This window comes from Sabethes cyaneus, chromosome 3, assembly GCF_943734655.1.
Source record: "Sabethes cyaneus chromosome 3, idSabCyanKW18_F2, whole genome shotgun sequence".
NCBI classification, from domain to species: domain Eukaryota; kingdom Metazoa; phylum Arthropoda; class Insecta; order Diptera; family Culicidae; genus Sabethes; species Sabethes cyaneus.
In genome coordinates, this window is record NC_071355.1 from 4,638,466 (window position 1) to 4,654,789 (window position 16,324).

Below are 16,324 nucleotides of genomic sequence, written 5' to 3' on the forward strand. Positions count from 1 at the left end.
TGGACACGTTCCGACCTTCGTCGTTACTAACAGCTTGTGGCCTTTCGAGTAAGCGACATCTTGGAGACCAGCGAGATTGAGAACTGGAGGTGGGTTGGCACAGCAGACAACGTCGCGGATGATGGTACCAAGTGGCAACGGCTGCCAGATCTCGGAAGCGGAGGTCGGTGGTTCGATGGACCGGAGTTCTTACGACAGGAGCGTGATAGATGGCCTGCACAACCGTTCACAACTGCGTGCACTAAGGAAGAGATGCGACACCACATGCTGCACCATAGCGTTCCTGCGAAACCGTCCATCATTGTGGAGAAGTTCAGTAGCTGGAAACGGCTAGTCGGCACGGTAGCCTTTGTATTCCGCTTCTTGAGGAACTGTCGAAGTAAGACTACGGGAATCCAGCGATACCTAGGCCCGTTATCTAGGACGGAACTCCAACAAGCAGCAAATTACATTTTCAAGCAGGCACAAAGGGAATCGTTCCCGGTGGAAGTTAGTATCCTCTCGAGTAATCCAGCTAAATCGAAAACACTCTCCAAGCAAAGCACAATCTTCAAAATGAATCCGTTCACGGACGAGCAACAAATTATGCGGATGCGGGGAAGAATCAGCAGATGCGAGTATGCGACAATGGATGCGAAAAACCCAATTAGTCTTCCAAAGGACCACCATATTACGCAACTGATTGTACGGGACTATCACGAGCGCTATCATCACCGCAATCACGAGACTGTGGTCAACGAACGAAGGCAGATATTCAGAATACCGAAACTGCGCGTAGTGTTCCGAAATGTTAGGGCGAACTGTCAGGTGTGCAAGAACCAGAGGGCAGTACCCCAGGCTCCCCCTATGGGTGATCTCCCTATAGCTAGACTGGCGGCATACACCAGACCATTTACTTTCGTGGGGGTGGACTACATTGGTCCGCTTACGGTGGCAGTGGGGCGAAGATCAGAAAAACGGTGGGGTGTATTGGTAACTTGTCTGACGACACGGGCGGTCTATATAGAAGTCGCGCATACGCTAAGCGCAGATTCCTGTATTATGGCAATCATAAACTTCATGGTGCGACGCGGTGTTCCGAATCAAATATTCAGCGACCGTGGCACAAATTTCGTGGCCACAAGCAAGGAACTCGAGGCAGCCTTGGTAGAGCTGGATCAGGAAAAGATTGTCAGGGAATTTGTCGGTCCTAACACCGAATGGCACTTTATTCCTCCAGCATCTCCCCATATGGGCGGTTCTTGGGAAAGACTTATCCAGACCGTGAAGCGTAACCTCCAGCAGATCCAACCGCACAGTCTTCTCAGCGACGAAGTTCTTAGAAATCTACTGGTCGTAATCGAAGTCACTATCAATTCACGGCCATTGACCCACGTACCAGCAGATGATCCCGAAGCTCCAGTCCTTACTCCCAACCACTTTATTCTGGGTTCATCAAGTGGTCTGAAGCCGGCAACTTTGCTGGATGACAGCGCAGCTCTATTAAAGCGTTCGTGGCGAACTTCTCAAGTGGAGGCAAATATATTCTGGCGGCGCTGGATTCGGGATTACTTGCCGGATTTGACGAGACGGACGAAATGGTTCTTCGACGTCAAAGCAGTCGAGGTAGGAGACATTGTAGTCATTGTGGACCCTAGGCACCCACGGAACTGCTGGCCCAAAGGGCGTGTGATCTCCGTGAACAAAGGCAGAGACGGAAGAGTAAGATCTGCGGCAGTTCAAACAGCTACTGGTGGAGTCTACGAACGTCTACTAGTTAAATTGGCGGTACTCGATGTTCAGCGCAATGGACAGGTAAGCCAGGACACTGGTGTATCCGGGGGGGAGTGTGACGACCCCTTGGTCGACGCGCCTCACTTGTTACGGTAACTCGTCATCGGCATATCTGGCAACACAAAGGAAAACTGTCATCGATGGTAAATGGATAAAAAGTGAAGTGATTCTTCGTACATGCGGTGAATACTACGATAATCAAAGTTTGTGCTTACGATCTAGTGTTAAAAATATACTAGTGCTAAAATTAACTTAAAATTAAGAATTAAATAACCTGCCAACTAGTGCCGAAATACTAGGTAAAAGTATATTACATTATCATGCAGACTAACTCTAATTATGATTAAAAATTGCGCTATAGGTTATACACACTATGCTACGGCTAATGTTTAAGTGCTAACTGTGTTCATCAACCATACGAATTGATCTGGTAAAACATTGTAAAAGTAACATGCAAAACTGAGATAAACTGATTAAAATATTTAACACAGCACACTAAATAGCGGAGGACGAGAAAGCTAACGAAAAGGTTTAGCAGATCGTAACAGAAATTAGAAGAAGAAGGAGAAGAACTAGTTAGAAGAGGTTAGAAAAGGAGGAACTATCAGGAAGTAAATTGGAAACACTAAACGTAAGTGGAAAAGCTAAATGAAAGATATTCTTAAATTATACAAATATGTATTTGCATACAGAAATTTTTTATCGTCGTCGTCGTCGTCGTCATCTTCGACGTCACCGTCGTCATCAATATACGATTAAAAATTTGAAAGCTTGTTTTCTTCGTTGGTTATAAATCAACACCAATCAATCCTCGAATGTGCAGGTTGAGAATCAAGGGCCAATTCTTCAACATAAGCATCATCAACGTGCACAGCCCTCACCTCAGAAGTACCGATGACGACAAGGATGAATTCTACGCGCAGTTGGAGAGTGAATACGACCGCTGCCCAAAACATGATATCAAGATCGTCATCGGAGATTTCAATGGTCAGGTCGGCCAGGAGAAAGAATACAAACCGGTGATTGGAAAGTTCAGTGCACACCAGCGGACCAATGAAATGGGCCTAAGAGTTATCGACTTTGCCGCCTCCAAGAACATGGCCGTACGAAGTACCTTTTTCCAGCACAGAATCCATCACAAGTACACTTGGAGGTCACCAAATCAGACAGAATCACAGATCGACAACGTTTTGATCGACAGTCGGCACTTCTCAGACATTATCGACGTCAGATCCTATCGAAGCGCTAACGTTGACTCGGACCACTACCTAGTGATGGTTAAGATGCGCCCAAGACTCTCCGCTGTGAACAACATTCGGTACCGACGCCAGCCTCGATTAGATCTCGCGCGGCTGAAGCAGCCAGACGTCGCCGCAAACTACGCGCATTCACTCGAAGCTGCACTGCCGGAAGAGGACGAGCTGGACGAAGCCCCTCTCGAGGATTGTTTGAACACTATCAAAACAGCCATCAGCAGTGTAGCGGAGAGCTCCATCGAGCATGTGGCCCGGAATCAGCGGAACGATTGGTTTGACGATGAATGTAGGAGGATGATGGATGAGGAGAACGCTGCGCGGGCGGCCAAATGGCCATCATGCAGCTAAAGAACAACAAGTTAGCTGGTAAAGATGGCATCGGAGCGGAGCTTATTAAAATGGGACCAGAAAAGCTGGCGGTTTGTCTGCACCGACTAATTGTTAGAATTTGGGATACGGAACAGCTACCGGAGGAATGGAAAGATGGGGTTATCTGCCCGATCTACAAAAAGGGCGACAAGTTGGACTGTGAGAACTATCGAGCGATCACCGTTCTCAATGCCGCCTATAAAGTGCTGTCCCAAATCATTTTCCGCCGTCTATCACCAATTGCGAATAGATTTGTGGGAACTTATCAAGCCGGCTTCGTCGAAGGTCGGTCTACAACGGATCAAATATTTACACTGCGGCAAATCCTCCAAAAGGGCCGTGAATACAGAGTTCCCACGCATCATTTATTCGTTGACTTCAAAGCCGCATATGATACCATCGACCGGAAAGAGCTATGGAAAATCATGGACGAGAACAGCTTCCCCAGGAAGCACATCAAACTGATTAAATCTACGTTAGATGGTACACAGTGCTGTGTTCGGATTTCGGGTGGATTGTCAAGTTCATTCGAATCACACAGAGGGCTTCGTCAAGGTGATGGTCTTTCATGCCTGCTGTTCAACATAGCGCTACAAGGTGTTATGAACCGAGCGGATATCAACACGCGGGGCACGATATTCAACAAATCTAGTCAATTCGTCTGCTTTGCCGATGACATGGATATTATCGGCAGAACATCTGTGGCGGTGGCTGAACAGTACACCAGACTAAAGCGCGAAGCAGAAAAGATTTGGTTAAAGGTAAATACGTCTAAAACAAAGTACATGCTGGCCAGCGGAACCGAGGCCGAACGACACCGCTTGGGCAGTAGTATATTGATCGACGGCGATGAGTTTGAGGTAGTCGATGAATTTGTCTACCTTCCCGAGCAAGGTTTTACAGCAAAAGTATATCAAAATGATTTCATATTTTGCTATTGACATCAAACTGAAATCATATTTTGTTGGCAAATTAAAATAGAGCCTATGAGTTATCTAAATTTGCTTTCATTTTGATCTCATTTTAAGTAAAACGTGTACAGGGATACCTCGATATAAAACAACCACGATATAAGACAGGTTTTAGCTTCATGTAAGCTCAACCAATAATAAGCAGCTCAAAAACATAGCTAAAGCTTTTTTTTCGAAAAAATCATGTTTAAATATAATTATAATTGAGTTGTATTAGTTTTTTTGGAAATGTGGTATGAATAACAATGATGCCGATTGTAGAAATTAATAAGAGATTACTCTTACTCTACAAGTATAGAATAAATACTAAAATACTAAATACTAAATATAAGACAATTTTGATATAGGGCATCATTTTTGAAATGATAAATATACAATAAATATAAATAGACAATTATAGTCTGATATCGGAGTATCCCTTTATTGGACATTTATGAATTACAACAAATGAATACGTTAAGATTGCCGGTTTATTCAGTTTTCAATCAACCTGACTACTATATTTGCATACAGATATAAAATCAATTTTTTTTTCATCTAGAGTTATGGAAATACTAATGCATTGACGAAACAGATTGTCAGTTTTTTTTAAATAACAATTTTCACTCTTAGTATATGTAAACATGTTATAGTAATGCTTTTTAGTAATTAGCCTTACACCAACAATATAAGTGACATCTCTTCTATCTATTAATATTTTATCGATGCAATAAAATTTTTGATTTATAAAGACAAAAGAATCATCATAGCCAAGTTTCTTGCAGGAATCGCTGGTTCGATACTGCATGTTTTCTATAAAAATTCTATCGACTTGACTAAAATCGCATTCATCAAGATTTTCATCTATAACAACATTTTCTGGTAGTACATATAAGTTACGTGGATCATATTTAAGCTTCAATGTTTTGTTCGTACTCCAGAGACGACAATGCCAAGACCTAAGTATTGTTTCTGGAAATGTTTTATATTGACATATTCGATTTAATACGTATTTAGAACTTATTTGAACTGCCGGAGAATTATTGCCTGTTTTGAATCCAAGTATCATACCGTTAGCATTTTCGTATGGAAATAATGATGAATTCCATAGAGCACCAAAATCTCTAACACTTTGCGATAAGTGAGTTACTAAATGTATGTTAAATACCATATTCTCTTCTCCATAGAATTTTTCGAATTCTTTGACGAAAATATTTAAATTTTTTTCGCATTTTCCTATTTGAGTCGACGTTAAGCTTATTTCTAATAATTCAAATATACATGAAGAAAGTAGCATGAAATGATCAAGATAAATTTTTGGAATAATTTTAAAAAAACATGGATAAAAGTAATGGAACAACATGTTTTCCCAGTCAGAGGCCTTATTTTTCTTCATATCGTGCAGTTTTCCGGGGTATCGAGGGAAAGAACTTGGTGGACGTATACCGATCATTCGCCGTTCGATTTCTTCCAGTTTGCGTCCTGCATAATAAGGCTTGGTGTGATTAGAGGTTGCTGTGAATAGTTCCCACAGTTGCTTGACTACACCCAGAAGAACATTATGCATGTAATCAGGAGGAAAACCTGCAATAATTATTAATAATTGCAGGTTAAATTATAGTTAATCGATATTATAATTACCACGTATAATATCAAAATCTGGAACATATAGAAAAACCGAAAGTCCTTTAATACCATATTGTGGAACTTTAGTCTCATTAATATCTAGCATCAGCTGCCGTGTTTCGTTATGGTCTCTGTGATTGGCTTGCTGGTAAGGATAACGTACTTGATTCCCATTAACAATTTTACCACTGTGAAGACATAACGAGCAACCAAATTTTCCGTTGAATTGTGTTGTGTTTTGTACCTTAGGTCTGGCGATTGAATCAAGACATGTTTGAAGTGCGATCACTTTGTATACATCATCGCCAATTTCCAGCTTATACCTCAAAAGTTTTAATTCTTTACACAGATTTTTAAAAAACATGCACATGTCTGGATCTCCTTTACTAAGCCAGATAGCAGCAAGAATGATATTATATTTTGCAAAACGCAAACGTGGCGGAAGATTATTCACAACAAGAAAAATCGGATAACATGGTTTATTTATCGTCCAACGGTATGCTGCTGCGCCATCTGTGTTTATGGAAAGAGAAATAATTTTTCCTTTCTCTCCTTTTTCAATTTTTTTATACATATCTCCTTGATTAATGTCTGAAATGTTTTTTTCCTGCACAGTACACTCATATTCATCTATTTCTTTACGGTACCTCACAATAGTTTCCTTTATCTGATCTTCAATAGGAATGACGACAAAAAAATCAAAGGTTTTTGAATTACAACCTGGTACCAAACAAATAGTTCTTTCTGTAGGGGCATCGTTGCCAAATTCACATTGGCATTCGGCACAGAAATAAACCCGATAGGTGTTATATGGATCTGGAAATGCAGCTATAAATGTTTCGAAGCTTTCCGGAAGATTTTTAGCGCCGGTAATAATATTTATCATTTTTATAAGCTCAATAACAGCCTTTTGAGATAGCTTATATCTGATATAGAAATTCAATATCATGTATAACACATCACAAACTTTTAATCCAGGAAAAAACGTTAGTGGTCTACTGTATGTTCCACCATCCTAAAATTATTAAACATAAAATACAGACGACGTACAGATTACTGTATTACTCTTCTACCTCGTAGGACTGCCGTCTTTTATTGCTACCCATGCCAAAAATGAAACTTTTCATCGATATATCTTCATCTGAACTTTCAATAGTGTAATTGATTTCAGTTCCCAAGTTGTCTGAAAATTCATCAGTTGGAAATTCATCAGTAATATGTTGATCGCCACTCCACGTAGAATCTTTCGTCGTTAATTGTGACCCTGGAATATCGCCGGTAATTGTTTTGTTACATTGTTCCATATTTCCGATGTGTTGACGAAGCAAAACTAATTTTTGTTCATGCTCTGTATGAGAGTTGTCAAATCCCTCAAAATCCGACTCACTGGAACATTCAGAATAACTGGTTTGATATATTGACTGTTGACCATCGAACGCTTTATTCGTTTGAGGAATATTTGATGTCAAAAAACGTTTACGGGCGGGCTGAAATATAATGTTCGAATTGATTTTGGTGTCCATTTGTTATTTTACTACAGCGTATACCTTGCGAATGTATTTTCTACTAAAATATTCATTTCTCATGTAATGATGCCGCTCCTTTCGTTGCTGCATATTGTAACGTATTCTTTAGTCACGAGTCTATTAATTATACGTACTTTAGTGTATTACATCGATTACAATACGAAAATTAAATGCTGTTACCGTCTGTTATAGGAATAGCAACAAACACCGTCAACGCGAATGGTGACAGATGGCGACAAACCGAGTGAAGTAGTAAAGGTGTGGCGGAACGTACCGTTTCTTTGTATTAGCAGTGACAAATATGTAATCAACGAAGATGACGTCAATCTCGCACAATATTCTTATGGACATTAAACAAAAACACTGTTGTTTACATTATTTGAGCTGCTGACACAAACAAACGATGCGTTCTTTCACACTTTTAATACTGCACATTGGTACTTGTGTACGGCAAACTGTTAGTTATTTGCCACAGGGAACCGACAACCAATGTCCCCACTTGGATAAACATTTTTGACATGAAGTAATTTGCGGTTTCGTCACTAACAAGAATGACATCCGGGAGTTTGATATTTGATGTTTTTGATATCATTCCTACTGCAAACAGCCTCTTGTAGGAATAATATCAAAAACATCAAATATCAAACTTTCGGATCCTCTCCTCCACTCTTCGCTCCCCTCTCACTTCTATACATAAACGAGCCGCAGCTAATGTCATTCTCGTTAGTGATGAAACCGCAAATTACTTCATGCATAGTCTTGAATAAGGTTTTGCAAGGTGACGTCACGAATGAACCGGAATGAACGCAATTCACCCATTTGACATCCACTCGTGGATATTCACTTTCAACATGTTAACCCACGTTCTAAGTTCATGTAAACAAACCACTGATGGACGTCAAAGAAGTGAGGTTATGCTCACCCGTGCCAAACCTTATTGTGTAGTTTTCTAGTTTTTTTTATGCCCGTAGAATATTGTGCGAGATTGACGTCATCTTCGTTGTTTACATTATTTGTACTGCTAACACAAATAAACGGTACGTTCCTCCACACCTTTACTGCTGCACATCAAGCTCGAATGGTACAGCCACCCCATCGACAGGCAACCATGCTTTTGCAGCCTACATCTCAGCGTGAGCGAAAATGGAATAGCATTTCATCACTTCGTTTCACGCGACTGCCAGGAGCTTGATTTGGGCCCGCTGTCAAATTTTGAGCCCAAGACATGCTGTCGCTGACGTTCACTGCAGCTCGATATAGAGATATCGATGGGGTGGGTAAAGCAGTGATGCTAAATTGCCATTGATGTCGCGAACTCGCGCACGGAAATAAATGCAAATTAGCGGTTTTAGACAAAGTGTACTGAAGAGAAATTCAATTAATGATTATGTATTGACCGCAATAGCTACCAAGAATTCGTATATGTATACATAATTTTCATAACTAATTCATTGATGTTAGTAGATGTCAAAGTCTACGATTTATATACTTTTTAAAATGTCAATATAACTTGAGTGTCAGCAACGAAGTAAGATATCCAAAAATAATAAGGAGTGGTAATCATTTTATTGGGCTTATATCCATAGGTTAATACTACCGACAGGGTTTTAACCTTGCAATTGAACGTGGTAGGATAAAATTAAGAAGCAGACAAAAAAAATTGGTAAAACCTCGTTTTATTGTAAACAGGTACATTATACATTAAAAGTTTATATCATTTGTCTTAATACGGTCTTAATATAGAATTGCGGTCATTACAAAATATTACCTCTTGGAAAATTCCAGTTACAAATTTTTATTGTCGAATAAAGACAGCACCAAAAATCTGGCGACTCTGCACGTCATACCGTATTGATTTGCAAGTACGCGCACATCGTTTTCTTCGGGCCGTTTTATTTCACCAGTTCAAACCCAAAAATGGGCAACAAACGTCGTAATGCGTCAAAAAAACGTATTCTCAAGATTGCTCAGGCGGCAAATTCTCAGTTTCTGCAAGATGAACTTACTGACGCTAATGTAAGTATAAAAATTACATGCATTTTTGCCATAACCTCACTTTCATCTCCCATAGAATTCCTCCTGTGAAGTAACCGGGGAAAATTGCACTGAGGAACCAGCAGCGACGAGCGAAATCCATCCGGTTGACGCAGAGGTCTCAGTTGAGCATTTGACGGTTGACTCTACCAACGCTGTGGCATATGATGACCATGCAAACCCGAATGATGCTCCGGAGCAGTCAATTGAAAAAGGTATAATTTCATTTTTGATTGTAGTGCATATTCTACTATTTTATTTTTTAAATTTTAGTATGTTCCTGTGGCTTACAAACGGAGATGACGCGTTTGAAAAGGAAAGTTTTGAAGCTCAAGGCGAAGAGGCATGACCTCGAGTTGTCTAACGCAAAACTTCAAAAAGCTCTCGTATCGAAACTGCTGCCTACAAAAAAAGAGGCCTTCAAACAGATTCATGGATTTCCCGACTGCGAAACCTTGCTAAAAATGTCGATAGAGGCTAGAGACAGCGACTACGTCTTTATAAAACTATTGATGAACGCTGTATGGCCGAATGGTTTCACGGGAAAATCGGTTACGGGAAGGAACTCTAACAACCCCAAAGGCCGCCCAAAAATCAATCAAATTAAACCGTCGGCTTCCGATACTGTACCGGATGTATGCGGTTCGATGCAAGTTGTTCAAACAACTGCTTTGGAACCAGAAAAAGTGAAGTACATACAAGGTAAGGTATATCATAATTTCTTTAAATATCTAGTTTTACTAAAAATTTTATTCTTTCAGAACGTCTATACGAGAGACGCATTCACCTAAGCGATAACGACCATGTTGCACACAAAATCTCGGCTGGATGCAAGAGACTAATGCAGATGGTCATTAGCAATAGCAAACGCTAATGATTTAGTCCGTTCTGTACCATTAAATGTTCGATAAATTTAATAACCCTTAAATATTTCTTGTTTCTTAACTTACATATTATTTCTTATAAATAATTAACTTCTGTTGAATAACAACGTTGTAATATTAAAGTAACACAATTGAGAATTGTAATTTCAGATGACATTCCACTTTGTATTTCTTGTATTTTTATTGTTAATTATCAATTTGATGGAAAAATATGCTATTTCCACTATCCACTTTTCAGCAATTTATCAAAATGAAAGCAAAACTTGCTCTCAGGATTTTGTAATCAGTTCTTCTACTTTTTAGCAAAATGAAAACAGATTTTGATTTCTTCTTGATATGTTTTAACATCAAATTTAGTTTTCCGCTTGATATTTTTGATAGCAAAAGTAGTATTCAATTTAATTTCACGTCGTGGAATTTTTGCATTCAATTTTGATATTTTAACCACTAAGTCGACCAAAATGAAATCACACTGAGTAATCAAAATCCATTACATCAAGCTATCAAATTTTGTTTTCAATTTGCTCTAAAACTTTGCTCGGGTTGGCTCACTGGTAACGGCGGACAATGATATCAGCCGTGAGATTCGGAGGCGTATTATCAGCGGAAGTCGTGCTTACTATGGGCTCCACAAGCAATTGCGGTCGAGCAGACTAAGTCCCCGTACAAAGTGCACCCTGTACAAGACGCTTATTAGACCGGTTGTTCTCTACGGGCAGAAAATATGGACAATGCTCGAGGAGGACCTGCGGGTGCTCGGAGTTTTCGAACGACGAGTGCTAAGAACGATCTTCGGTGGCGTACAGGGGAACGAAGTATGGAGGCGGAGAATGAACCATGAACTCGCACAGCTCTATGGCGAACCCAATATCCAGAAGGTGACTAAAGCTGGACGGATACGATGGGCAGGGCATGTTGCAAGAATGCCGGACAACTACCCTGCAAAATGGTGTTCGCCTCAAATCCGGTAGGAACAAGACGACACGGAGCGCAGCGAGCAAGATGGTTAGACCAGGTGGAGCGAGATCTGGCGGAGAGTACTCGGTGTCCGAGGAATTGGAGAGCGGTAGCCCTCAACCGAGTTACATGGAGAAACTTTGTTCAACAGGCTTTGTCTTAGGACGGCAAGCCACCTAAGGAAGGAAGAAAGTCGTTTCCAGAAAGGTTTGGCTCATTCGAGCACCGAGTACGGCAGCCATCAGTTCCAGTCTGGGAATTGACTGAGGTTTTAATGGCGCTACATTCGCGCGCGACGTGACCAGACTACAGTTCACTTCTCCTAAAGATGTGCAGCTCGAGGGACTCTACCGTCGAAGATTTAGCACAACCAAGGTAACATCGTAGAATTCGTAGTGCCTCGACTTCCGGAAGCAAACAAATGCAACGATTGGCCACAGGTTCCAGCAGCGTTCATCGATCTCTTGGTCCCACTCGCAACCCATTCGCCAGTGATGTTGAACGAGTATCTTGCCATGAATTGTAAATGGAGACAGTAGCCCCAACGGGTCGAAAAATCCCATAACACAGCTTAGGACGTTTCATTTTGTTGGTCGAGTTTCCCCGCACAAGTAGGCTTGCATTTCCGGCCGGGGTGTTGCGGAGAAGGCCAAGGCATGCATTTCTTGAGCATATCCTTTCGCTTGGTAATCATTGATCTGCTTCCGAACGTTTTGGTACAGCTCCGGCGACTTTTCCGGTTTCCTCTCCAACTGCTTGAGCCGTTTCAGCGCCATAAGGTAGCTGTCCGGGGGAAGCTCACGTCGTCCTTCATCCAGCGGAGACCTGTGTCGAAGTGATCCCCTACGCGTTTCGTAGTCTGCTCTAGGATCGACCATGCCCTCTTGTCTTTAGCTGATTCCCGTTGCACTCAGACTACCGATTCTTCGAGTGATAATGAAGATCTTCGTTGGAGACTTGTCGTGGTCCGTACAGTGATAACTATCAGTAGTTAATGATAGGTTTCCCATCCCTACAAGGCAAGTTTTAATATGCATTTAGTAGTAGTTTCTGGCTTAAAAAATTTCGGCATAACGAAAAAACCGCACTCTTTTTTCACATTGCTGTATATATATAACTTTATATGTAATAGTCATATGTTCATAATAGTAATAGTTTTGACCTATAGACACTTATATTTTTCATTCACATTTTCTTCATGCTTTTTTTTTCTTTGCTAGACAATCACGTTACCTACTAAGAACTAGTTGTTTGAAAATTTGTACAGGATGCTGGGATAATATCCACTATATAATATCGAATATTGGTTAGAAGTCCTACGTTCCGGTCGATTTTTTTTTACGTTTACGTTTCTAATTCTGTAGATTGTTTGCTTTAGCTAAACGCTAGTTTTGCAACGGTACATTATGGTACGAAAAGCAACTGAATGGATAGAGGCATATAGCGCACTTCAAAGTACTGAAGTGTAACAACAGTAATACACTACTGGAAGGAAATGGTAAACGTAGGAGGATCGCTCGAATCCTGAAGAACGCTGGGAAGACAGTTTGTACTGGAAATGAAACGGGTAGTGTGATTACACAGGAATGGTCCCTTACTTCACTGGTGTAAGTGTTGGAGATGAGTGCTTCTCGTTGCTGATTCGCATCCCCCCCCCCTCCTTGCCGTCTATTTCATGATGCAATGCGAACAGTGTTGTGTAGTGTGTAATGGGAAATAGTTGTACAAAACTAACGGCACACTGGGTCCGACTTATTCTTATATGTATTGTACGGTTTAGAACTAGCATAAAGTAAACGCTAAACAATATAAAGCAGCATATCACATCGAAGGTTTGTCGGTTGGAAGTCGAACAGAGGAAATCGAAATGTATTATAGGCACCTAGAGTATGAAATTTGTCAATAATCTACATAAACGCGGTAGGTTGAAATTCTTTCCAAGCTGAGAGGGTGCCCCACGATCCGGTGCAGATGCACGACACTTAACATATTTGAGCTGTTTCTGCTAACCCTAACGTATAGCCGAACTTGAAACGATACAACACTTAGAAACAAATAGAGAGTAAAATAGTAGTAATAATAATAATAATAATAATAATATAATACAAGTTGCAGCTTGGATGGTATTTAGAATGATAAATGAATGGTAGTAGCATTGGTGGACAAGTTCTTTTTGAAAGAACGTCCTGCTAACCGATTGAATAGAAAATAAATGCGCGTTGAAGAAAATGAAAACAATAATTGTCGTAAAAAATCTTTTAGTGCCAGGATGACTCCCCGGAAAATGCTGGGAAACAGGATGAATGAGCCTAGTTTAACATTATCTCTGGATTGCTTATTTTTTCTTCCGAGAATTCTCTTTCTTATGACACAGTTCTTCGTCTTTTCTTATTAGTAATATGTCTACATATTTGATACCTACCAGCATTGTACCGAAAAAATTTTTATATAAGAAAAATGCGAAACAAATAGAATGACACGTGTGCACAGATAAATACTTGCATTTCGTTTTGATTATTGATTCGACCTTGGTCGGTTCGCTAGCCGATCACTGCCCGTGGAGCTGAAGCTGAAAACATGTCTTCAAGCAAGTGTTGATTATTATCCTATTCACTATTACAGTAAACTAAAGCCCGTCCTTCTCTTCACCCGTGCACGACATCATCCATGCACTTGATATGAAATTGCATCTCCGTTCCTAACATTTGCACGCGCATTTCTCCACACGGTACTTTCCTATCGGATGATTGCGTCTAAAATCTCTATTACCTACCTATGTATATATGTGTATATGTACTATCGATGAGTATGTGTCGATCGAAATCCGTTGGGAAATTCAAAGTTATCTTGCTGGCTGATGCTGAAAGGGGGGGATTCCGTTTTATTTTTCGAGACTGGGGGGTTGTACATGCTATTGGAAAGCGACTGCGCCGCTCGAGCGTCGTCGATCTTCGTCGTCGTCGTCTACTGCAGACAGGCCTGTATCTTTTCGATCCAGCCCTGGGCACTGGATGCGTCCGCGGCGTAGAAGTTGTACGTGCGTCGGCTCGTTTTCAGCTGAAAACAAAAGAAGTTGCTCGTTAATATTTTGCGGAAATAAAGTGTAAACTTCTTAGTTTTAAAGCCTAACTAAAACTGTTATAAAACCTGGCGACAAGATGACAACATTAAACTTTGTCGAGCAACTCATTTGAGTCGATCGCTCAGCGAAGAAACACTGCAACTGAGTCGAGTTGGGTCAATCGACTTCAGTCACTCAAACAAATGCTGAATGGGCAGGCGGTCAAATCCGCGGTTTACCATCTCGCGAAAGCCTGATGCATGGCAGCTTGGGCATCGGTGGAAGACGATGGCAAAGTACCTTGATATACCTCGGAGGCGGCATTCAGCAACGCGATTATGCGAGTTTTGTAGGTTGACCGATGCCTTTCATCGACGCCTTCCAGGTCTTAACAATACCGGCGATTTTATCGTTTTTCGATTGACCGATCTTCTCAACTGTCTGAGTTAGCTGTTGGGTTACAGCAGAATTGCAGGGCTAGTGCTAAGTGCATGACGACTAGATTGCTAGACCAGTTCGACCCTACTAGCGCAGTTTTTACAAAACAGTATAAGCAACCGATTAATTTTAGTTGCAAATAAGTTATTGCAACTAGAAGTACCAAGTGTACCAAGTTTTTTGAGGATCTGCCGCAAGGTAAAGATTAACTATTGGCGACAGTCGATGGAAGGTGACTTGGGAAAGCACTTTGTAGGCGGTTTTCCGATAGCGACCACTCGTGGATAGGGTAGATGACCGCATTTTTCTACTCCACCGGTAGTCGTTCCGTATCCCAAATCTTAACGATGCCGACGTCTGACAAGCCTGTCTGAGCCTAGTTTGAAAAAAGTTCCACTCCAATACAATCGTTTCCTGCTGACTTGTTATTTTTTAGCCAATAAGCATTAACGTAAGCAGTAAATCAACCGCTTATTGGCATTTGTACTGTAGGTTGCTTTAATTTGCATTTTGAATGGATAGCTATTATAAATTGGTAATCAAAATTCTAAGTTAATTCCGCTTGTCAGAAATCAGTTGCAAATGAGCATTGTCAGCAACGGAAGAAGGTTAGCAGTGAAGTAACCGTATATTTTGCAAAGTAGTTTTTAAGCAGCATTTAAGGTAACTTTAAGGTTATGGTTTAAGGCATATGATAACAGAAACTCATTCTAAAAACTCATCATCGTTGTTTTAACGCGTCTTTGTTTATTATACTGGGTAGCTGTGACGAAAGCAACGATTCCACTGTCTTACGGTTAAACTTCTCTGTGGACATTCGGAACTCATCTTTAAAAATTGTCCATTCCATAATGTTGCCAGAAAACGAGGGCAAATCTTTGATATTTCGAGCCTGGAGAGCGCCGAAAGCTTGAGACAATAGTTGATTTACACTAAGGTCTGAATTGAAAGCTCGTAACCTTCTTCAGGCTCGTAACGCGGCAATCACTCTGGTTGCCAGGCTGGCTCAGATTCACTTAACCATTTCGTACGTAACACGCTTTGATGCACTCGTGCATGCGCTCGATTTACTCGAGATGCTTCCACCTCGACTTGAACCAGACTTTATATCGCTTATTTTCAGTTCACGTTCACGTTTCCTTTTCATATATTTCATCTTTTTCTGCTCCGTCTTCAGAGCCAGTTCTTGCTTGATCTGCAGTTCAGCTAATTGGTTTTCCGCCAAAATCTTATCCCTTTCAATTGAGGCTCTCAGTTCCTCTTCCTCGATTTGTGCTTCCAACTCCAGAGCTCTGAGTTGGTTACCAGCTTCGCCATCAATAGAAGAGCGACTTGCAATTGAACGCCTTGCAGCATAGGCAGCACCATTTGTTCGATGGGAACCAACCACTGATTGGCACTCAGTCACATCCACATTTTGTGCCGAGACAACTTTTTCAGTGTTAGGCGG

The 16,324-nt window shown here is 41.0% G+C and overlaps 1 protein-coding gene across 4 annotated transcripts in view; it reads right to left on the reverse strand.

The window, feature by feature from the left end:
• Positions 1 to 12,519: 12,519 nt before the first annotated feature.
• LOC128741358 (myotubularin-related protein 13) overlaps positions 12,520 to 16,324 on the reverse strand; it is a 50,430-nt gene continuing 46,625 nt past the window's right edge. For all 4 annotated transcript variants that reach the window (XM_053837134.1, XM_053837133.1, XM_053837131.1 and 1 more), the window contains one exon: positions 12,520 to 14,432. In XM_053837134.1, coding sequence (XP_053693109.1) covers positions 14,340 to 14,432 — 93 coding nt within the window. In that variant the 3' untranslated portion in view covers positions 12,520 to 14,339. The remainder of the gene's footprint in view (positions 14,433 to 16,324) is intronic.